This window comes from Hyperolius riggenbachi, chromosome 10 (genome assembly GCF_040937935.1).
Source record: "Hyperolius riggenbachi isolate aHypRig1 chromosome 10, aHypRig1.pri, whole genome shotgun sequence".
In the NCBI taxonomy this organism is placed as follows: Eukaryota; Metazoa; Chordata; class Amphibia; order Anura; family Hyperoliidae; genus Hyperolius; species Hyperolius riggenbachi.
Genome location: NC_090655.1, coordinates 247,068,530 through 247,093,611, shown reverse-complemented (window position 1 = coordinate 247,093,611; position 25,082 = coordinate 247,068,530). Strand labels below are relative to the sequence as shown.

Sequence of the window (25,082 nt, the reverse complement as noted above, 5' to 3'; positions counted from 1 at the left end):
ACAGCTGGCATCACTCCCAGTCTCTGGACGGGGAGAAAAAACAAAACCAACATAGGAGGAACAAAAAAAAATGAAGCACGCAGCCTCCACGCTGCAATTAACACAGACTGTACACATTAACACATTATCCTCTCCTTGTTATAACAACAAAATACAACACAACACATATCACAACGTAAATCAAACTTGCCTGAGCAGCAGATTCTTCGCAATTCATTAGCATTCCCGCAACTTCACCTGCGAAACTTCCATGGACTCCGGAACTTTCTGAGCTTTTAATCACCGTCATCTCCGTCCCCACGCTGGACTGGCTCAGTGGATCGACATCTCCCGCAGCGAGTTGCAAGCTGGCCTCGGAGTGTCCCGTTCGACCCATATTTCGGCTGGTGACTACAGTGCACAATGCAGTCACAGTGTAACGTCCAAGAGTTTCGCCGCTGATTTCTCGAATTGCTGCCGTGTGCTTAGCTCCCGCACACTTTCCACACCACTTATCAGTATCAGCTTGATAAGCTTTACCGTCCGCTTCCGTCTATTCCGCTTGTTTTGCTGTGGACTATCTTGAAAACACCTTCTTAGGCCCCGTCCCCGTCTGCCTGTTTTGCTAGGCAGGGAAGGGTTTCAGCACCACTGTTATAAACTGTTCTAATCACCTTGCTTCGACACCATCGTCTCACAGACTGTGAGATCACTTGACTCTCCACACCGCAAACAGGATATAGACTTTCTCAGGCTTCTTCAATGTTTACGTTATTTATTCAGGAAACAGGAATACAGATAGATACATTCATCATATCCTAGCCATGCCAATCTTCATGTTGCATTACAAGCTCGTGATTAGACTCCCTCTTGAAGTCAATCAGGTACCTTCTTCCTAACTACGTTACACTAAACTACCTATGTACAGCATACATTATATCAGATTACAGAAAGGAATAACATGCTTAGAGGTCCAAGTCGGCCTTGCGAGCTAGTGCAGAAGGAAGAAGCAGAAGTGAGTTCTCCATCGCTCGCTCCAGATTTAATACCGACTAGGAAAGAGTTAAATATGACATCATCTTCGCCACCCCCTATATCAGTCTATTGGTGGACCCACTCGTGGTGTCATCATACCCACCTACTTGATTAATAATCAATGAGGCATTTGACCCATATGCAGGAACGTGGATATTTAGTAAATATAGCCGATGTTTACTGTTCCTGTTGAGGTCAGAGTGGCCGATGGCCTTCTTTCAGGAACATGTTCTCAGTATCTGCGTGTATCCTCTGCTACACGCAGACCCTGAGATGCCTCTGCCTGCATCACAAAACCTCTATTTATTTTAAAGACATACACTGCGGACAAGCCTTTTACATAAAACTCCGGCCAAGTAACTGAGGCCTACTTAAATTATAACAATATTTTTTGTTATTTGAGGTAAGCTAGGTCACTTTCTTTCATTTTTATTTGTTTTTAAAGAATTTTATACACACCAGGGCACCTCTTTCATCCATATTGTGCTACTATACCTCCCGACATATCCTGTTGGAGGGGTTCAGACAGACTGCATGTGGTTCACACCACAGGGGACAACTGTCGATTTTCCTAAGAGAGCGATCGCCACCAGGTCCAGCTGGACCACCCCGAGTGGAGTCGGGTTTATGGTCTTCACCTGCTTCTTGCGGTCGGTCCCTCTGCAACCCACCTTTGTGAGTAGTTTTCATTATACCACTTATAGACCTTATACTAAAACATATTACGCTATTGAGCTCCCGTCCTTTTTGTGTTTCCTGTGTCTTTTCTCCCGGGTGCCAAGACATCTCTACCATACCACGTCTCTGCTTAGACGCTGCTACAGAGCTCTCATCTGCAGGGCAGACACTCTGTCCCTCTGTCGGGTGTCTAGCAGCTGCAGTGCTGAGAGGTCTCTGAGAGCATGCTAGCTGCTCACCTCCTAACCACCTCTCCTTGGGTGGATTCTCTATTCCCTCTCCAGCCTACAGTGACAGAGATGCCAAACGTGTTTCCCAGCCTTTCAGAACGCTGCTCTCACTAGTCCCTGGGGAGACAGCGCATATGACAAGGCAGAGGAGACACCCTTCACTCTGCCACACATGCTGCAATCTTCCCTGTACAATCACTCCTCCTTACAGCTCCACACACTCCCGCACATCCAGCCCCATATGGGTGATCATAACTCTGCCATCCTGATAGAGAAATCTGTACCAGGAAGAGGACAGATGCAGAGCACCTTGTGGATATCTGGAAACACTGTACAGAGGGAGTTCAACACCTGCAGCCTGCATCTCCGGCTGGAAGAGGGACGAAATTGCTAACACTGACAGACCCAGGTGGGCGAGTCAGCAACATCTAGAGGTGAGATTATTCCACGGAGAGTTGTCATCTTATGGTTATAGAAATTGAGTGCGCTCTTTCCCTTTTTGTTTTTCCCTTTCCCCATCCTGTCTATACTTCAAAACCACCTGCAGTGGTAATTACAGAGCAGCACCACATATCTACATTTACATTGATTGCCTTTGCTCTCACCGTCACCAATCCAGATCATTCCTCCTACTGTATGTATTTAGGAGTAAGATATACCACACAGTATATAGGAACCCCTCCTTTCTACCAAAGCACTAGAGCAACATAATCCAGAATATAAGAGGCATATATCAAAGTGCAAACCAGTTGAATAATGCCCATCACCACCCTCTCCCACACACTTTTCATCCCTCTCATCCCAGTCCCTCCCCGGTGGAACTTGGAGATAATAATATAAACACTCCTACTAGTCTAATGCCAAAGAGAAGCAGATAGAAGAAACTAAGAGATATTGGAGCATGACCAGTTTAGTATCTAGGCAACAACCCAATTCAAGAGCCAACGTCTACCTTCCCTTCACTCCACTCTTTGTAGATGGACTGCAGCATCCACACATGTGACTGGTCAGATGACCCCTTATGCCCTCCTGCACCATAGACTCCATACATTGTATACTATCAGCCTCTGTACACCAATCTTTAATAGTCAGAGGAGTAGAGTCTTTCCAGAATCCAGGAATAGTTAGCCTAGCAGTTACTAACAGGTGGCATGCTAATGATTTTTTAAATGTTTTAATAGACATAGGTAACATTAACAATAGTAATGCTTTATGTGAATTAAGGATTTCCACTGCTAGGCAATCCTATATGATTTACAAATGTTAGTGGGTCAGAGAGCAGAGAGTCGGTGGCAAGAGGACCAGACATGGGTCATATCCCCAATACCAGCATTACAGCCCCTGCATAGTGGAGAACTCAAAGGGTTAAACATGTATGCAATCTCCAGGGTCCTATACCATCGTGACAATATTTTGTATGCGATCTCTGTCCCCCTACATGACAAAGGATTTGTCAGTGACCAGGAATGTCACTGCTGCTCAGAGAATATCATCTCCTCAAGATGTCTGGAATCTCTGGTGACCAAACCACCATGCAGGCGTGTCCTAAGAAAGTGTATTAATAGACATTTGGAGTGAAAGTATGCCTCAGTAGGAATTCCGCTATTGCAAAGAAGGTCGGACACTTAAAGGACAAATTAAGTGAGAAAAATATGGAGGCTGCCATATTTCTTTCCTTATAAACAATAACAGTTGCCTGGTACTGGTCTATTTGGCCGCAGTAGTGCCTGAATCACACCAGAAACAAGCATGCAGATAATCTTGTCAGATCTGACAATAGTGTCAGAAACACCTGATCTGCTCCATGCTTGTTCAGGGTCTATGGCTAAAACATTAGAGGCAGAGGATCAGCCAGGCAACTGGTATTGCTTAACAGATAATAAATATGGTAGCTTCCACATCCCTCTCACTTCAATTGTCCTTTAAATGTCTTCGCCCATCATGCAGTGACAAGCAAAATTAAAAGAGATGCCAGGTGGAAAAAGGGGATTGTCCCATAATAGTGTTAAAGAGCTCTCACTAAACCTTCAGACATCTCATTCTCCAATAGCGATGTCCCGAACATAGAATTTTCCATTCGCAAATGGCAAATGTGAACTTCCGCAAAGTTTGCGAACAGACAAATCTGGCGAACTGCCATAGACTTCAATGGGCAGGTGAATTTTAATACCTACAAAGACTGTTTCTGGCCACAAAAGTGATGAAAAAGTTGTTCCAAGGGGTCTAACACCTGGACCGGGGCATGCCAGAGGGGGATCCATGCCAAAAGTCTCACCAAAAATTACGGAGTTGACACAAAGTCGGTTTTAACCCCTAAAGGGCAGAAATTGCATTCTGCACAGCTCTGGGTGTCAGTGGGCTGTGGAGTGTTTCACACAGAGAAATGCAATAGTACTTCCAGAATACAGTGAAATAATAATGCACTGGAGTGGTTCTGTAGTACATGCAACTTAAAGAGAATCTGTATTGTTACAATCACACAAAAGTAAACATACCAGTGTGTTAGGGGACATCTCCTATTACCCTCTGTCACAATTTCGCCGCTCCCCGACGCATTAAAAGTAGTCAAAAACTGTTTTAAAAAGTTTGTTTGTAAACAAACAAAATGGCCACCAAAACAGGAAGTAGGTTGATGTACAGTATGTCCACACATAGAAAATGCATCCATACACAATCAGGCTGTATACAGCCTTCCTTTTGAATCTCAAGAGATCATTTGTGTGTTTCTTCCCCCCTGCAGCTCACTGAAGAGTTACAAGCTGATTGTTTGTTTCTTCTTGCAGACAGCTCTGCCCGGTTGTCTGTAATTCTGCAGTTTGTGACTCATCAGTATGTGAACAGAGGATTTATCCAGCTTGTAAAAGATAAGAGAGCAGAGAAAAGCTGGCTAATGTAAATAACACACACATACAGGGGAGTGTGCATAGAGGGGGCATGCATAGCAGATCACACTGAAGAGTTGGCAGCCTTCCAGAGTCAGACACAGGACGACAAGTCTGACAGGGGAAAGATAAGCTGATTTATTACAGAGATAGTAATAGTAGAAAGTGCTGCAGTAAGCCAGAGCACATTATAATAGGTTTAGGAACCTGTAGGATGGTAGAAAACACAATGATATTTTTGTTACAGAGTCCTTTTAATGAGGCAACAGCAGTAGTGTGCACACAGATCTGGGTGTCAGTGCGCTGTGGAGTGTCACACACTAAAAAAACAAACAAAAAAAGAAAAAATCAGGAGACCAGAGTGCTAGCCCTCCAAAAGGGCTGTTTTGCGTGCTTTCACAGCTAGTGAGGAACAAGGACACAGGCCTAGCTAATGCTTTCCCTACCTACCTGCAGCAAATCTGACCCTGCTCTCACTAACAGCAGCCAGCAGAGAATTGATCCAATATCGCCACTGCAACTAGTTTTAGGGGAGGGAGGGTCCAGGAAGGGGTGCTAGCTGATTGGCTGCCATGTTTCTGCTGACTGTGAGGTAAGGGGTCAAAGTTTAGCTCAATGACTATGTATAGAGGGTGAATCGAACACGCCAAATGTTCGCTGTTCACCGCAAATGCAAGCAGTGGATGTTCGCAGAATACTTCTCGCCGGAGAACTGTCCGGGCTATCTCTATTCTCCAAGAGCACCCACTGCTTAGACATCAGAGCCCAGCCTCTCAGCCTGGTAAGATGAAACACCATGCTGTAGAATTTCGGGTCAGGCAGAGCCAATCCACCCTTCTCCTTTGCCTTGTATAGTAGGCTGGTGGCCAACCTTGGCCTAAATCCTCTCCAAATATACTTAGTCCACAGTCTTAATTTTCTTCCAAAAGGACCAGGGGATATGTATAAAGAGGCTTTGCAAGGGGAATAGGAGGCGGGGCATTACATTCATTTTGATGAGGTTTATTAGTCAGTCTGAGAATGAAGCAGAGCGTCCCATGAGGATAGATTCTCTTTAGTTCTGGAGAGGAACACAAAAAGTGTTTCTGGAGCAAAAGGTCTAGAGTCTTGGTCAGTTTAAGCCCCATATAAGTAATATGTCCTCTTTCCAAGTAAAGGGGAAAGACATACAGAAAACAGGTCAGGTTCTAGGGGGGACAATCAGACTGAATGCTTAACATTTAGATGAGTTAATCTTAAAATTACTCAAATTTCCAAACTGCTTAATAGTGTAGAAAATATTTGGTAAGGGCATTCCTGGATTCGTCACATATAGTAACAAGTGATCCGCAAGAATAGCCAGATTATATTGGTGCTTATATATTGTATAAGATTGGAGGCATCACTCGTTGTGGATAGGACTTTGCAGGTGCGGCTACACCAACCAACCAGAATAGGAACATATAATAAGTGGCTGCACAGAAGGTCTTATATCAATTACAGAATGTTATTACTGCAATAGTCTCCATAAAAGCCACAATATTTCTGTATCCAGTGGATCCCACCCCCCTAACATCACATAAACCTGAATTTCCTGGGCACTAGCAGGCTGCCCTGTGCACCATCATGGAGAGTGCTCTGCCATGCAGTCACACAATCCCACAGCCACATACATACCACAACCACCACACTGATCAGTTATTGTACTGTGTGGCCATACAGTCCATTCTGATCAATTGTGTATGTAAAGGTAGATTTCAGTGCATGGAGGTGCTGCCTGTGAACAGGTTGTAATATGAACTCAGCTAGCTATGCAGGCTAGTTGCACGGGTTCAGCTGTAGCTTCAATGCACGTGTCAAACACCTGAGCATATGCTGAACCACAATCCCCCTTTCCTCAGCTCATTTCACCATATCTGGAGTCTCAAGCAGTAACCTCGAGTCTCTCCTCACCACCGTTCATTCATCTCTTTATACAAAGCCCAACGCTCTGATCAATGTGGCAGCCGGTGCTCTGGGTTGTGTGGCAAGCTGTACTCACTAGTGTGTGCTCAGGGCCGGTTATAGACTTTTTGCTGCCTGAAGAAAACTTGTGAGGATGCGCCCCCCCCCCCCCCCCCAATGTGTAACGATCGCACAGCACCCAACCATTTACTCTGCTTCATTTAATGTTCTCACATGACATGCTGCAGCTCAACACAATAGCACACTCCATTCCTCCTCAGTCAGGACAGCAGTGCCACCTCCTCCCATCTGCTGTCCAAGTCAAATGAAACACTGCTGCTCTCCTGCCTTCCCCCTCCTCACTCACTGTCAGATTCCTCACACAGCACAACAAGCTGCTTTTCCCCAATGATGACCTCTTCACCCCGCTCTCCTCTCGCTTCTCCTCCTACTCCTCCTGCATGCTGTAAGTGTAAACACACTGTACAAACATGCTGTTCCTGTAATCTCTGCACCTGATGCAAATGTATCACCTTGCTTCATGAGAGAACCGATTCTGTGTGTGCTCTGCGCTGGTTAGCATGAGAGCTATGTACTGGGCCCTCCTTTGTGTCCAGTCAGATTATTAGCTATAGATTGGCACTCACTAGTTGTAATACTCTGAATATCCAGGTTATCACTAATGGCCACAGCCAGACGTTCCATTGCTAAAATATACAGCGGAGGTGACAATGGGCAGCCCTGACCGGTATCATCACTTACCTGAATATCATCAGTAAGTTGGCCATTCCCTCTGACCTGAGCAGCGGGAGAATCATACAGGCAGAGAGACCAAGGTTGAGAGTGTATTACCAGGTGCTAAATCTATACAGACAGTGCCCCGCTTACAAATGACTTGAATTACAATGTGTCAGAGATACAAACTAAGTTCTCTTCATGTACATAATATACAATACTGTTTTTTGATTACATGTTTTTGTTATTAAAGGGAACCTGAAGTGAGAAGAATATGAAGGCTGCAATATTTATTTCCTTTTACATAAGACAAGTTGCCTGGCAGCCCTGATGATCTACTTGGCAGCACTAGTGTCTGAATTACACCAGAAACAAGCATGCAGCTAATCTTGTCAGATTTGACAAAAATGTCAGAAACACCTGATGTGCTGCATGCTTTTTTGGGTATTTGGTGAAATGTTTTAGAAGCAGACAATCAGTCAGGCAACTGGTATTTACTGTATAAGTAGTTTAAAATAAACTTAAACTGAATAAAAATATTTAACATAAACATATGATGTACCTAGAAATGAATATTACAAACTAACCTCGCCTTCAGTTCTTCTCAGAAGCTCACAATTTTCTTCTAACAACAATTCCTCCCAGTTCTGACAATATCTAGTCAGACTTTTCTCTCAGGAGGCTGGAAGCCAGAGGGCACTTTTTACCTACAGTGGCTTGCAAAAGTATTTGGCCCCCTTGAAGTTTTCCACATTTTGTCATATTACTGCCACAAACATGACTCAATTTTATTGGATTTCCACGTGACAGACCAATACAAAGTGGTGTACACGTGAGAAGTGTAACGAAAAAGATAAATGATTCCAAACATTTAAAAAAAAAAAAAACTGCAAAGTGGGGTGTGCGTAATTATTCAGCCCCTGAGTCAATACTTTGTAGAACCACCTTTTGCTGCAATTACAGCTGCCAGTCTTTTAGGGTATGTCTCTACCATCTTTGCACATCTAGAGACTGAAATCCTTGCCCATTTTTCTTTGTAAAACAGCTCCAGCTCAGTCAGATTAGATGGACAGCATTTGTGAACAGCAGTTTTCAGATCTTGCCACAGATTCTCAATTGGATTTCGATCTGGACTTTGACAGGGCCATTCTAACACATGGATATGTTTTGTTTTAAACCATTCTGTCACAGACCGCAAGGCCGGTCTGCGGATGGGGTAAATCGATCAGCGTCAGAAATCCTCTCACACGGTCATTTGTTCATCACGAAGGGTAACCCACGTTCGCAATTTGATGAATTGCCACTAACGGATTCACCACACACATACAATTCAAAGATCTGCCACCAAGCGAGTTACACAGCCCGCTACTGTAATTATACTAGGACTTCGAGAACGCTCTATTAACCCTTAGCAGTATGCAAGAATCTGGGTCAGATCGTTATATCTGGGCCGGGTTCTCGCATACGGGTTATAAGTGTATACTTCTATTAAACACAGGGTAGCGGTTTCAGGAGAATAGGTACGATTGTGTATGTTCAGCAACAGGTCATAACCGCTAAACGATTTTTAAAACGTTTAATAACAAAAATGCATTACATACAGTTATATACACCTATTAACATATAAACACAGAGCTTAAAAATAAAAAGGAATAAAATCAGAAAGTTCTTACTTAGTTAGCTGAGCAGTCCATTCGAAGAATGAAGAAAAATAGTCCAGTTTAAAAGTAGGCATTCAGGTTAAAAGTCCTTGAATCACAGCATGCGGCGGTTCTCCGTGGAACGCATGCTTGGACTTCCCTGGTCGATGAAATTTGGAGAACTGAGGGAGGAGTTCCTCGCAAACACTTTTGACTGACCTGAGTTTGGGGCTGTCACTACCTGGAAAGTAGGTGTGTTTAAGGCAGGGTTATCTCCTGGAGGCAAGGTTGCCACCCTCAGACTCAGAGCAAGAAATGTACCAATTTATTAATAATCTGTGTGACTCCGCCCCAGATTGGCGCATCGCAAATCCGAGACTATATTCATAAGCGGCATGCGACCCTGTATTAAACGAGGCTATACATGCCTAGTCTGTCGCATTCGCTCTACGCAGGCCGGATAAAGTGGTTTCTCTACCGATTCCTGATAGCTAGAAAAGTGCACTTTTGGTGACTGATAGAACTGATTTCTAGATATCAGGAAATGTAATTTTTGTCTTGCTGTGCCAACCCCATTTTGAATTATTAATACATAAAGTTCTCTTTGTCTGAAGCTTATGAGTTTGGAGGGAATTTTGAATCTCAACCAGTTTGAGCTGGCTTGGGGAACATGAGCTGGGTGACCAAGTGGCTTCTCGGCAGGGGAGTTGGCCACTTGTGACATTCTTTCCTGACACAGGATGTGGGGGAAGGTTACTGTACTCTCTGCAATGCTCTCAGAGGGGGAAAGAGAAAGGAAGGGCATTTTTTTGTACAGTTACACAGCACTGACAGTAATGGCTGGACCATACGAAAATCGTTGCGATTACGCGCACGACTTTCCGTAATGTTCGTCACATCTCCCCCCTACCAGTCGGACGCACAGAGTGGGTCTGCCAGACCCGCTCTACGCGCCGCTTAGCTACTGAACGGGTTCTCGACTTCTTATCTGACTGCCCTTTAGACAACTCACCAGTAGAGATGTCGCGAACCTCCGATTTTTTTCGGTTCGCGAACTTCCGCGGAAGGTTCGGTTCGCGGAAAAGTTCGCAAACTGCAATAGACTTCAATGGGGATGCGAACTTTCAAAAATAGAAAAAATTATGCTGGCCACAAAAGTGATGGAAAAGATGTTTCAAGGGGTCTAACACCTGGAGGGGGGCATGGCGGAGTGGGATACGTGCCCAAAGTCCCGGGGAAAAATCTGGATTTGATGCAAAGCAGCATTTTAAGGGCAGAAATCACATTGAATGCTAAATTGCAGGCCTAAAGTGCTTTAAAACGTCTTGCATGGGTATACATCAATCAGGGAGTGTAATTAGAGTTCTGCTACACACTGACACACCAAACTCACTGTGTAACGCAGCGCAAACAGCTGTTTGCGTAGTATTGAGGCTACCCATTCTGGTAAAAGCAGCAGATTTCTGGCAGCACTACAGGACAATTACTTCACTCAAATGGTAACTGAACCAACTAGGGGGAATGCGTTACTGGATCTGATCATTTCTAATAGACCAGATAATGTATCAAATGTGCAGGTTCAAGAACATTTGGGAAATAGCGATCACAACATGATAACGTTTGAGCTGGTGACTTATAGGCCACGGGGCAGCGGGACCACTAAAACTATGAACTTTAGAAAAGCAAAGTTCACTCAAATTAGGCAGGCACTAAGTTTGGTGAACTGGGATAATGTACTACAAGGGGAAGACACTGAAGGGAAATGGCAAGCTTTTAAACTTATACTCAATCAATACTGTAGTATGTATATCCCATATGGAAACAAAATGTCTAGGAATAAAAAAAGGCCTCTATGGATGAATAGAAAGGTTAAAGATAAAATGAAGAGGAAAAAGAATGCCTATAAGGTCTTAAAACATGAGGGGACAGAGGCTGCACTAAGCAATTATAAGGAGTGCAACAAAAATTGTAAAAAAGAAATTAGGCAGGCAAAGATTGAAGCTAAGGATATCAAATCTAACCCAAAAAAGTTTTACAAGTACATTAACTCTAAAAAAAGAAAGGTTGACTGTATAGGACTCCTAAAGGATGAGGATGGGAACTCAATGGTGGATGACCAAGGTAAGGCAGAGTTATTAAATGCTTTCTTTGCTTCTGTCTTCACAAAAGAAACAGCACTGTTGCAAACTACAGAGGCAGAAGAGTCTCAATCTTCTAACTGTAATATTAAATACTTAACGCAGGAAGAAGTGAAGGCAAGACTAAATAAATTAAAAATAGACAAGGCACCTGGCCCGGATGGCATGCATCCTCGGGTCCTAAGGGAATTAAGTTCAGTTATAGATAAACCCCTTTATCTTATCTTTTGTGACTCTCTTGCAACTGGCAGAGTCCCAGTGGATTGGCGTACAGCCCACGTTTTCCCATTATTTAAGAAGGGCAAAAAATCTGATCCAGGAAATTATAGACCTGTAAGTTTAACATCAGTTGTATGCAAACTATTTGAGGGGTTAATAAGAGATACTATACATGACTTCATAGTAGAAAATAATCTTATTTCTCAGCATCAACATGGGTTTACTAAAGACAGGTCCTGTTTGACTAACATGCTCAGCTTTTATGAGGTAGTGAATGCTAATATGGATATTGGGAATGCTGTAGATGTGATATACTTGGACTTTGCAAAGGCCTTCGACACTGTTCCCCACAAAAGTCTGGTGCAAAAGTTGAGGATGCAAGGACTGGGGAAGAGTCTGTGTTCATGGATAGGGAACTGGCTAATGGACAGAAAGCAAAGAGTTGTGGTCAATGGATCATACTCAAAATGGGAGACTGTTAGCAGTGGGGTCCCACAGGGGTCTGTTCTGGGTCCAGTGCTCTTCAATTTATTTATTAATGACCTAGTAGATGCAGTAGTGAGCAATGTTGCTATTTTTGCAGATGATACAAAATTGTGCAGAATCATTAACTCTCAGGAAGATAGTGTCATATTGCAACAGGATCTGGATAGGATGGCTATATGGGCACATACATGGCAGATGAAATTCAATGTTGACAAATGTAAGGTCATGCATTTTGGACGTACTAATGGTCTAGCACCATACAAAATAAATGGGATACAGTTGGGGACATCAAACTTGGAGAAGGACTTAGGAGTACTCATTGACAACAAGTTAAATAATCGTACTCAATGCCAAGCAGCTGCAGCTAAAGCTAACAAAATTTTGGGATGCATTAAAAGGGAAATAAAAACTCGAGATGCTAGCATAATATTGCCCCTGTTTAACTCTCTAGTAAGGCCACATCTGGAATATGGAATTCAGTTCTGGGCACCACATTACAAAAAAGATATTGCAGTTTTAGAGCAGGTGCAGAGACGAGCAACAAAATTGATGCGTGGGATGGAAGGTCTCACTTATCGAGAAAGGTTAGATAAACTGGGTTTATTTAGTCTAGAGAAAAGACGCCTTAGAGGGGATCTAATTAACATGTATAAATACATCAGAGGGCAATATAATACCTTGGCGGATGAGCTTTTTGTCCCTAGGCCTTCTCAAAGGACTAGAGGACATGATCTGCGCATGGAGGAAAAACGTTTTAGCCATTTATTTAGGAAAGGGTTCTTTACAGTAAGAGTGATTAAGATGTGGAATGCATTGCCACAGGAAGTCGTTATGGCAAACTCTATACCTGCATTTAAAGGGGGCTTAGATGCTTTCCTTGCGTTGAAAGACATCCATGGCTACAATTACTAGGTAATGCCTAATGTTGATCCAGGGATTTTATCTGATTGCCATCTGGAGTCGGGAAGGAATTTTTCCCTTTAGGGGCTAATTGGACCATGCCTTGTAAGGGTTTTTTCGCCTTCCTCTGGATCAACAGGGATATGTGAGGGAGCAGGCTGGTGTTGTACTTTATACTGGTTGAACTCGATGGACGTATGTCTTTTTTCAACCAAAATAACTATGTAACTATGTAACTATGTAGTGATGGCCGTACTGGACTGGTGTGCACCGTGGCCAGAGTGTAGGCCGTGGCGTTTTTCAAGCCCATATGGTCGCCGGGCTGTGGTAGCTCAATGATAGAACAACAGTGACTGTCCAGCTGATCAAATCTGGTCTGACCACAATGAAGCAACGACCTTATTATCTTTTGTGTGCCACCCCCACCCGAGACACTCAAATAGCCGGCGGTCATTGCTTCATTGTGATGCGCAAGCCCCTTCACCGCGGCAAGGTAATGATCATGAAGGGGGATGGGCACATGTACATGCCTTTTGTTTTGTTGTTGCAGCCGCCCGCAGTGCAGCCAGAAAAATTAGGCAGGCATGTACACGCACCAGAAAAATTAGTGTAGCGGCCGCTGCTAGCAGCGGCCTTAAAAATTCAGGAATCCGCCTAGAGTCCTGGACCCTGTTGGTGGTGGCGGAGAAGGCAGTCAAGCGGCCTGCAGGCAGAGATGCTGTGTGTGGGGACTGACTTAGTCTTCGGTCGCGCAGTAGCCCTCCGGGATCCATTCCTCATTCATCTTGATAAAGGTCAGGTACTGAACACTGTCGTGACTTAGTCGACTTCTCTTCTCAGTAACTATGCCTCCAGCTGCACTGAAGGTCCTTTCTGACAGGACGCTTGCGGCAGGGCAAGAGAGAAGTTGTATGGCAAATTGGGACAGCTCTGGCCACAGGTCAAGCCTGTGCAACCAGTAGTCCAAGGGTTCATCGTCGCTTTTCGCAGAGTCTACATCCACACTCAAGGCCAGGTAGTCGGCTACCTGCCGCTCCAGGCGTTGTTGGAGGGTGGATCCAGAAGGATTATGGCGAGGAGTACTAAAGAACGTCCGCATGTCCGACATCCCCCTGAGATCGCTGGAGCGTCCTGTCCTTGCCTGCGTGGACTTGGGAGGAGGAGGGTTACTGCCAGTGGTACCTTGATTGCGTTTTGCAGCCACATCACCCTTAAATGCATTGTAAAGCATCATCGACAGCTTGTTCTGCAAGTGCTGCATCCTTTCTGCCTTTTGTTGAGTTGCTAAGAGGTCCGCCACTTTGTGCCTGTACCGAGGGTCTAGTAACGTGGCCACCCAGTACAGGTCATTCGTCTTGAGTTTTTTGATACGGGGGTCCCTCAACAGGCTGGACAACATAAAAGAGGACATCTGCACAAAGCTGGATGCAGACGTACTCTCCATCTCCTCTTGCTCTTCCTCAGTGACGGGACGCAACTCCTCTTCCTCCCCCCAGCCACGAACAATACCACGGGAACGTGGAGCAGCAGAAGCCCCCTGTGACGGCTGCCGCGGTTGTTCTTCTTCCGCCGCCTCTTCCTCCTCCACAGAAACACCTTCCTCATCATCACCATCATCAGAGTCTGACTCCTCTCCTTCCCCACACGACTCCTCTTTTTCCTCCTCCTCCTCCCCCCTCTGTGCTGCCGCAGGTGTTGTGGGAACATGGGGTTCGTGTGTAAATGGCTCCCACGACTCCTGCTGCCGTAAATCTTCTCGTTCACGCACCTCCACAGCTGTATCCACCACTCTACGCACGGCACGCTCCAGGAAGTAGGCGTAGGGGATCAAGTCGCTGATGGTGCCCTCATCGCGACTCACCAGTTTGGTCACCTTCTCAAAGGGCTCCATGACCCTGCATGCATTTCGCATCAGTGTCCAGTTGTTGGGCCACAACATTCCCATCCTCCCAGATTGTGTCCTTGTACTGTAATGATACAGGTACTGGGTGATGGCTTTCTCCTGGTCTAGCAGGCGAGAGAACATCAGCAGGGTGGAATTCCAGCGAGTCGGGCTATCGCAAATCAGGCGTCTCACCGGCAAGTTGTTTCTACGCTGAATGTCCGCAAAGCGTGCCATGGCCTTGTAAGAGCGCCTGAAATGCCCACACAACTTCCTGGCCTGCTTCAGGACGTCCTCTAAGCCTGGGTACTTGGACACAAATCTTTGCATGACCAGATTCAGCACATGTGCCATGCAGGGTATGTGTGTCAGCTTTCCCAAATTCAACGCAGCAATCAGATTGCTGCCGTTGTCACACACCATGTTGCCGATCTCAAGCTTGTGCTGGGTCAGCCATTGCTCCACCTGTTTGTTAAGAGCAGCCAGGAGAGCTGCTCCAGTGTGACTCTCCGCTTTCAGGCAAGACATGTCTAACACTGCGTGACACCGTCATACCTGGCATGCAGCATAGGCCCTGGGGTGCTGGGGCTGTGTAGCTGGAGAGGAGATCGTGGCACCAGCCAAGGAGGAGGAGGAGGATGACGACAGCAAAGCGGTGGTAGCAGGTGGAGAGGAGGTGGCTGGAGGCCTGCCTGCAAGCCGTGGAGGTGTGACAAGTCGGTCTGCTGCGCAGCCACATACTCCCTGCTTGCTGCCATCGGTCACCAGGTTGACCCAATGGGCTGTGTATGTAATGTAGTGGCCCTGCCCGTGCTTGGCAGACCAGGCATCCGTGGTCAGGTGGACCCTTGACCCAACGCTGTGTGCCAGAGATGACACCACTTGCCTCTCAACTGCACGGTACAGTTTGGGTATGGCCTTTTGTGAAAAATAATTGCGGCCTGGTATCTTCCACTGCGGTGTACCAATGGCCACAAACTTACGGAAAGCCTCCGACTCCACCAGATTGTATGGTAATAGCTGGCGAGCTAATAGTTCCGCCACGCCAGCTGTCAGACGCCGGGCAAGAGGGTGACTGGCAGACATTTGCTTCTTACGCTCAAATACTTCCTTCACGGACAGCTGGGTACTGCTGTGGGCAGAGGAGAAGGAACCGCTGAAGGGAAGAGGCGGTGTGGAGGAGGGTGGCTGTAAAGGTGCAAGGGAGAAAGTGGATGAAGACGATGCACCTGAAGGAGGAAGAGGAGAAGGAGGGTGGCTTGTCTTTTGAGGGGTGCTGCTTTTCCTCAGGTGTTCTTGCCATAGCTGTTTGTGCCTTCTCTCCAGGTTCCTTCGTAAGGCACTTGTCCCTACGTGAGAGTTGGCCTTTCCATGGCTCAATTTTTGCTGGCAGAGACAGCAGATGGCTTTGCTCCGATCTGAGACACACACGTGAAAAAATTTCCAAACCGCTGAGCCCCCCTGGGCTGATGGCGCTACAGTGGCATCAGCAGCTGACGTTGAAGGGCATGTGTGCTGGCTGGCCATAGCTGCCGATACATGGCGCCGGACACTGCCCCCAGCTGTTTCTGAGGACGAGCTCCCTCTGCTTCTATCATGGAGTCGTCTCCTCCTACTCCTCTCTGACTCCTCCTCTGAACTGTCCCCCTGGTCATCTCCTCTACCGGGAACATATGTGGTATCCGTATAATCATCATCATAATCCTCCTGGCCAGCTGTGCTTTCTTCAGACACCTCCTCAAGTGCACCAACTTCAGGTGGTCCACCATCATCCCCATCCACACACGTTACGTCCATATTATCGCCACCTAACTCAGACGTATGAGGTGGTGTACCTGCGCCTTCTTGTTGTTGTGGCAGTAGTGGCTGGGAATCAGTGATTTCACCACCACCACCAAATAACTCCTGCGAAGTGTCAAATGCAGTGGATGTGGTGCTTGTTGTAGCGCTGGTGGCTGCGGGAGATGAGGTGTTCTGTGTTAAAAACTCAATCACCTCCTCACGATTTTGGGAAGTGATGGCACGTGCCTTCTTCTGAGCACTGTATTTTGGGGCAGGTCTGCACGAAATCAGAGCAACACCACCTCGCACAGACCTGCCGGTGCCTGGTGGCCTTCCTCTGGGCCTGCCTCTACCTCTTCCTCTACCTGGTTTGTCCATTTTGTCCATCTCGGGGGGATGCTAGCTATATGCAGTGAGGTGGGTTCTCACTCAATACAACCGGTAGTTAGATGCAGTGAGGTGGCCAGGTGGGTTCTCACTCAACACAACAGGTAGTTAGATGCAGTGAGCTGGGTTCACTCAACACAACGCTAGGTATATGCAGTGATGAGGTGGGTTAAGTATACACAACAGGTACTGGGTAGTTAGATGCAGTGAGCTGGGTTCACTGAACAGTGAAGGTACTTAAGATGCAGTGAGGTGGGTTCTCACTCAACACAACCGGTAGTTAGATACAGTGAGGTGGCCAGGTGGGTTCTCACTCAACACAACAGGTATTTAGAGGCAGTGAGCTGGGTTCACTCAACACAACGCTAGGTATATGCAGTGATGAGGTGGGTTAAGTATACACAACAGGTACTGGGTAGTTAGATGCAGTGAGCTGGGTCCACTGAACAGTGAAGGTACTTAAGATGCAGTGAGGTGGGTTCTCACTCAACACAACCGGTAGTTAGATGCAGTGAGGTGGCCAGGTGGGTTCTCACTCAACACAACAGGTATTTAGATGCAGTGAGCTGGGTTCACTCAACACAACGCTAGGTATATGCAGTGATGAGGTGGGTTAAGTATACACAACAGGTACTGGGGTATATGCAGTACTGGGTAGTACAATGTGCAGCTCCCTGTCACACACACAGGTAGTCACTGAATGTACTGGGCTGCTGGCAGTGGCACACACACTATCAATTAGCAATGCTGTGCATGCAACAAAAGTGTCAGTTTGACACACAGAAAAAAAAAAAGTACAGGATGAGCTCTGACAAGAGCTATTGAGGGGTGCTATAAAAGCAATAACAATCAGCCAGGAGCAAGCTAAGCAGCCAAGAACCTAACTAATCTGTCCCTAGAAGAACAAGTCTGCAGCAGCTCTCCCTAGTCTGTCTAATAGCAGGCAGACGAGTGACTGTAATGGCCGCCGGAGGCTGCCTTATATAAGGGGGAGTGGGGCTCCAGGGCTTAGTGTAGCCTGAATGGCTACAATGTGCCTGCTGACTGTGATGCAGAGGGTCAAAGTTGACCCTCAGTGCATTATGGGGCGAATCGAACTTCCGCAAAAGTTAACCCCCGAGGTTCGCCTGGAACCGTTCGCCGGCGAACCGTTCGCTACATCTCTACTCACCAGAAGCATAAGGCCTCATGGTCCGGTGTGTCCCAGTGTCCGCTTTGCGGACGGTGCGATGCACACCAACAGGCTTACCTCTAAAGGCTTGGCTGGGTTTGCGTAGCGCTTCCTGTAAGGGAGAGAGTCGTTGGCTGACATCCGGGTCACTTCCTGACTCTCGGGTGTCAGCCTGCGAATCTGGAAGCAGCGTGGCATACCCCTGCTCTAACTGACTACACCTTGGCACAACATTTTGGTCAGCACAGCCTAGGTGGCCATTAGAGCACATTTTAAAAAACGAATTAGCCTTCACCTGGGTGTCGAGGCTTGCCCCTTCTCCAGGAAGGATAGAGGGTGGACCTCTGGGCAGTTTTGCACTTGGTTGCTTCTGCAAGGGGAAGACATGCAAGAGTGAGACAGGGAAGGTGCGGCCTGTCTCCACCAGCTGTTTGTTAACAGCAGGCAATGGTGGAGCACTCTGGCTGTCATAGCAGGAGGGGAGGTCTAGGCCCCCAGCTGCCTGCTCTGACACCTGGCCTGCTTCCACTGCCCTGCACGGTCAACTTACAAACAATCCTGGAACCTGTTTGTAAGTAGGGGACTGTCTGTACTGGGCAGTGAGCATTGAAGACATTCCCAGGAAAGCCCATCCAAGCTTCCTCTGCTGGGGAGGAGCGAGTAGATTTCTTATGCTTGATCTCATGGTGAATTGGGCCTTCCTCACTCCACATGAGTTTTACTATAATGGCCACATTTACATTGATATTCACCTTCACACATTTCTGCTAATTCACAGGCAATTTTTAGGTCAGAAATGTACTGAAGAATAGCACCGAATTTAGGGTTAATATCAAAGCCCCCCTACATGCTAAAATCACCAGACTTGCTGCCCCTCTCTTCCAGAGCCCCCCATATCATGCACCATGCATACTGGTATAGCGCAGGCTGTGGAGCCCCACACGGTCCAGGCTCCATATTCTGGCTATACCAGCCTGCATGGGTGGGAAGGGGTTAAAGAGGCTTCAGAAGGGGGACCCCACATCATTTTTTATTTTTATTTCACTTTTATCAATGCAATCAATAGGTACATTTGTCAGGGATCCTCATACAGCAGCATTGCAGCTATACTGAGATTCCTGGCGACAGCATTGCCGCTTCCCCCTGGAATCCAGGTGGTTATTACACACTTAATACTGTCAACCAATGAAACCCCAACAGGAGATTCACTGCTCTTTCTTTTGATAAATGTACATTTTCACTACTGATAGGTGGATACAGTTTATGACTTAAAATCAATATTCTAAAAAACTACAAGGTCTTGCAAAAAGATTTTCCTTTCTTGCCACTCATCCCAATAACTTTGCAAATATGGCGATTCTAGCAAGTATGGTGGTTTTGCAACTAGCAACTAAACTCAGAAGAATTTAAAGAAAAGATTAACATGAAGGTACACCACTATTGCGGTGAGCAAAATAGGCCCAATTCACTGTAAGATCAAGCATCAAAAATTGCTCGCTAGAGAAGTCTTCCAGTCACTCCTTTTTCTGTGATAGATATGACACACAAAAAGAAATGTATATACATATAGGTGCAGGTGATTTTACAAGAAGTGGCTGCACTTAGCCTATTGACCACAAGATGGTGATCTCAAGTCTCCCAAGTGGAGCGTACACACAGGAAGTAAGATAGGAAGTGATGTAAACAGAGGGGAAGTGATGTAACACAGCAGGACGAGAAGTTGCTGGAAGTGGAGTGGAGATATTTTTGGAAGAGGTAATTTTGTGATTTGGATCAAAAAACAAATCACAATTATATTCAATAATAGTCCCAACATGATTGCAAGCAACAAAACTGATATCAAGAATAATGAACACGTACAGTTCCTCAGTCACTGACAATGTATAATGCATGTGGGTATTAAACTATAATAAATAATAGCCACATGCCCCAATTGCACTGCAGTATATATAGAGAAATCACTCAGGGAAACCGCATCCCAGAGAGGTGAGTATCGCCAGGAGCATTCAGAAAAGAGCGCCCCCTGGTGTGTGACCCCGGCCATCAGTATAATCAATAAGGAAAGAGTATAAAGTGCCAGTGCAGAATCATTAACTATTCACAACTGTGCAAACATAATTCATCAAGTGATCCAAAGATACAAATCACAAAACAAATAAATCCTGGGAAAGTGCCAATGTGCTGCAGCAATATATGATGCTGAGGCAGCTACAAGTGCATAGTGCATGGAGGAGGATCATACGTCACCCAGGTAATGAGCGGAGAGGCAAGTGTCCAGAGGCCAGTGAGGCAGAGGAGATCGGTGGAGACTTTACCGGTTACACCGCAGTCACGCCGCCTTCTCACGAGGGATCTCCCATAATGGCTGCAAGATGCTGCCAGGTATAAATGAGGGCAGAATCGTGCTAGAATGCAGGAGGGAGTGGAAGGGCTGCATAGTGTGGGTGCCACAGCTTCACCACAGCTGATGCATGTTTAGTGGCACCTCTCAACTAGACAAGTCATACAAGAATGATAAAGCAAACACATATTTCCATCATCAGGCAGTATCAATACACAGCAGCCATAGGTAGAGAACCCAGCCCAGATTAGGCAAAATTAACCTACTTAAAGTGGACCCAAACCAAACATTTTTTTAATTACAAATATTTAGTTGCACCACTCTGACACATACAAAGATAAATAAACACTCCTTCAAACCTATGAGCATTTCAGTGCAGGCTTTTCACCCTTCTCTTTTCATAACTAGGATTATACTGGGGGCAGCCATTAGCAATTCCTCCATTGCCGGACACCATCTACTCCACCAGTTTGCCGGAAAAATCCCGGCAATTTGAAAGGAAGGGAGGGGTTCCTCCAATAAATGTAAAATATTTTATATTTGTTAACATGCAGCCGAAAAAAGGCTGCTGTTTATTACTATAATTTAGAAAATAGATTTTATTTCTGAAATCTTGTATTTTTAATTTGGGTCCACTTTAAGGAAAATATACTGTACATATTTTCGTAGGCAAAAGGCTGGTGTCCATTGTTCTTAAAGGGGAAGACGCCCACCAAACAGAGGTGGAAGCACAATGAGGCAGAGTGTTTGTGTCCTTTGACTGGCATTTTTGTTATATTAGCAAATGTATGCCTGTTGAGCATTGCACAGATCACATGCGGGAGATTAGTACAGACGGGTATTGGTGAGTCTGAGAATAGTAATACAGTAGAATCCTGGTCACTGGAATTCCACCAACCAGCACTGTCAGGCAGCCAGTAGTTCCCCATTGGCCATGGGTGCGCCTTTCTGCCCTCTCTCTAGCTATGCAGAGCAGCACACAATGGAGCGCACATACCACAGTACCGGGTGACTTCTCACAAAGAGAGGTGGGGTGATTATTAAATAATGCATCAGTGATTCGTGTTTAATAAAATGGTAACACTCACATAGTGCTTTTCTCCGGTCTGACTCAAAGTGCTTGAGAGCTGCAGCCACAGAAGGCATTCAGATGCCACCCTGGATTGGGGGACCTGAGCAACATAACTGCAACATAAATTACACACTGCACTGACACACACACGCTGTACAGTAAAACAGGCACACATTACACACTGACACACCATACAGTAAAACAGGCACACATTACACACTGTACTGCGATGCAGAAACACATTGCATACTGACACATTGTACAGCCATATAGACACACATTGCACACTGACACACTGTACAGCAATACAGACACATTGCACACTGACACACTGTACAGCCATATAGACACACATTGCACACTGACACACTGTACAGCGATGCAGACACACACATTGCACACTGACACACTGAACAGCAATACAGACACACATTGCACACTGACACGCTATACAGCCATATAGACACACATTGCACACTGACACACTGTACAGCAATACAGACACACATTGCACACTGACACTGTAGAGCAATGCAGACACACATTGCACACTGACACATTGTACAGCAATACAGACACACATTGCACACTGACACACTGTACAGCAATACAGACACACATTGCACACTGACACACTGTACAGCAATACAGACACACATTGCACACTGACACACTGTACAGCAATACAGACACACATTGTACACTGACACGTACAGCAATACAGACACACATTGCACACTGGCCCATTGTACAGCAATACAGACACACATTGCGCACTGACACATTGTACAGCAATACAGACACACATTGCACACTGACACACTGTACAGCAATACAGACACACATTGTACACTGACACACTGCACAGCAACACAGACACACATTGCACACTGGCACACTGTACAGCAATACAGACACACATTGCACACTGACACACTGTACAGCAATACAGACACACATTGTACACTGACACGTACAGCAATACAGACACACATTGCACACTGGCACACTGTACAGCAATATAGACACACATTGTACACTGACACACTGTACAGATACACACAGAACATCATGCTTTCCACATATACACCGCAATAATGAGCAGCTTACCTCCAGTAAGATAACTGGAGCAGCTAAAATGCACATACAGAGGAGGCAGGGCCACCTGGGAGAGCCGTGACTAATGATGAAGGGACAAGAATGCAGTGCAGCTGCACATGGAGAGGAGGTGGGGACAGCCAGGAGACCAGTGAATAACAATTAAGGCGCAGGAACATAGAGAGGAGGCAGGGCCACCTGGGAGAGCAGTGAATAATGATGAAGGGACAAGAATGCAGTGCAGCTGCACATGGAGAGGAGGTGGGGACAGCCAGGAGACCAGTGAATAACAATTAAGGCACAGGAACATAGAGAGGAGGCAGGGCCACCTGGGAGGGCCGTGAATAACAATGAAGGGGCAGGAATGCAGTACAACTACACATGGAGAGGAAGCGGGACAACACTGAAGGCGTAGTAACATAGAGAGGAGGCGGAGCCAACTGGGAGAGCCGTGACTAATGATGAAGGGACAAGAATGCAGTGCAGCTGCACATGGAGAGGAGGCAGGGCCACCTGGGAGAGCAGTGACTAATGATGAAGGGGCAAGAATGCAGTGCAGCTGCACATGGAGAGGAGGCGGAGCCAACTGGGAGAGCAGTAAATAACAATGAAGGGGTAGTGATGCTGGTCCTCTCTGATTCACCACTGAACCGGATGTTATGTAATATACTACTGAATATGCGATAATTCAGATCTAAAGTTAACCAGAGATGAAAATAAACTAATGAGATCAGTGCTCTCCCCAGAAATGTTTTTCCAGCCGGGTGGTATGAAAAAGCAGCCGGGCGGGGAAGGTTCTGCAGCGTGCCACTAGGTGGGAAATCGCACGCACTCCCCCCATTAAATGTACAGACTAGGCTCCATCTTTTGTTGTAGTGGAATCTCTTAACCTTCTTGGCGGGGTAAGCCGCGCAGGAGGTTTTCTCAGGCCCTGCTGGGCCGATTTGCGCAATTTTTTTCCGCTGCACGCAGCTAGCACTTTGCTAGCTGCGTGATCACACCGATCGCCGCCGCCCTGCGCCGATTCGCCGCTATCCGCGTCGCTGCAGAGCCCCCCCCAGACCCCTGTGCTGCCTGGCCTATCAGCGCCAGGCAGCACTCAGGGGTTGATCGGGACCCCCTTAGACGTCCATGACGTCGGTGATGTCATCCCACCCCGTCGCCATGGCGACGGGGGAAGCCCTCAAGGAAATCCTGTTCTTTGAATGGGATTTCCTGATCGCCGATCGCCGGAGGCGATCGAAGAGGGTAGGGGGATGCCGCTGCACAGCGGCTATCATGTAGCTAGCCCTAGGCTCGCTACCTGATTTAAAAAAAAAAAAAAAACGACTGCGCTGCCCCCTGGTGGTTTTTAATAGACCGCCAGGAGGGTTAAGGGGATACTTAACTGAAGAAAAATTAGGCTAGTTACTTGCCTGGGGCTTCTTCTAGCCCCCTAAAGTCCTCCTGCTGCCCTCATCTCCATTCCATGCTGTTCCTTAACGTTGCACCTCCTTCTCCTGTGGCCAGAAGTGCTTGGCCCATGCGCGGTAGCAATTTTTAGTCACGGGAATGTGATGGAGGAGGCGAGTGGCACGTGGCTGCACATGCAGCGTTCAGAGAGGAACAAAGTGTTGTAGAACGACTGCAAGGGACAAGAACAACTGAAGGGGCTGGAAGAAGCCCCAGGTAAGTAACTGGCCATTTTCCTTTAACAGTTAAAGTGTCCTTTAAAGTTCTAACTACCCTTCTGCTGATTTAACCATGAAACTAGCAGCTTTTCCTATATACATTGGTGGTCCCAGTGTGAAAAAGAGGATTTCTGGGCCATAGCATGATATTGATAAGCAGGCAGCTTATCAATATCATGCCATGGCACCAGATATCCCTTCTTACACCACCCATATAAATATATAGGAAACATGGGGAAAAAATCTTGGTGGTTTCATTTTCAAATCTGCAGATTGAACCTGGCTGCTGGTTGTAATGTGACACTGTCAGTCACACGGGATATTGCTGGCTATGTGGCTGTAATGGGGGCAGGGTGTCTCTCACTAATCACTCTGTGCCTCTGTCTGCCATTGCCCTGGGTGAATATGTGACCATCTGTACAGGGGCTCACTCTCCTCCCCCCCCCCCCCCCCAAGCTGCAGCTCCCTCACACGAGTGACACTCACTTCTGGCATCAATCAGGGCCTGAGGAAGGCAGTGGCAGGACAGGATAATTGTGGGGGTCAAAGGGTCAAGCATACTAAGTATCTGGCTGGCGGGGGCTGAGTTAGATGCCCCCCTCCTTCATTAGTAGTAGCCAGCGAGACTCACACACACACGCACACACAAACACACTGCGGCTGGGACCAGTACAGGGAGAGGAGGGGAGCGTCTGGCAAAACATTCCACAAAGAACAGAGCTGCACGTTCTCTCCTCTCTTCAGCTTATATGAGCTGCGAGTACAGGGAGAGAAAGAGGACAGTGTCAGGCTGTACATTCCGAGAGCCACTCTTCCTCTCTTTAGCCCAACTGA

At 46.5% G+C, this 25,082-nt stretch overlaps 1 protein-coding gene across 1 annotated transcript in view; it reads left to right on the top strand.

Annotated features, from left to right (window-relative positions):
- The window catches only part of LOC137537044 (zinc finger protein 585A-like), a 126,516-nt gene that overhangs the window by 32,179 nt on the left and 69,255 nt on the right, over positions 1 to 25,082 (top strand). The window contains exon 8 of the mRNA XM_068259193.1: positions 19,765 to 19,822. Coding sequence (XP_068115294.1) covers positions 19,765 to 19,822 — 58 coding nt within the window. The remainder of the gene's footprint in view (positions 1 to 19,764; positions 19,823 to 25,082) is intronic.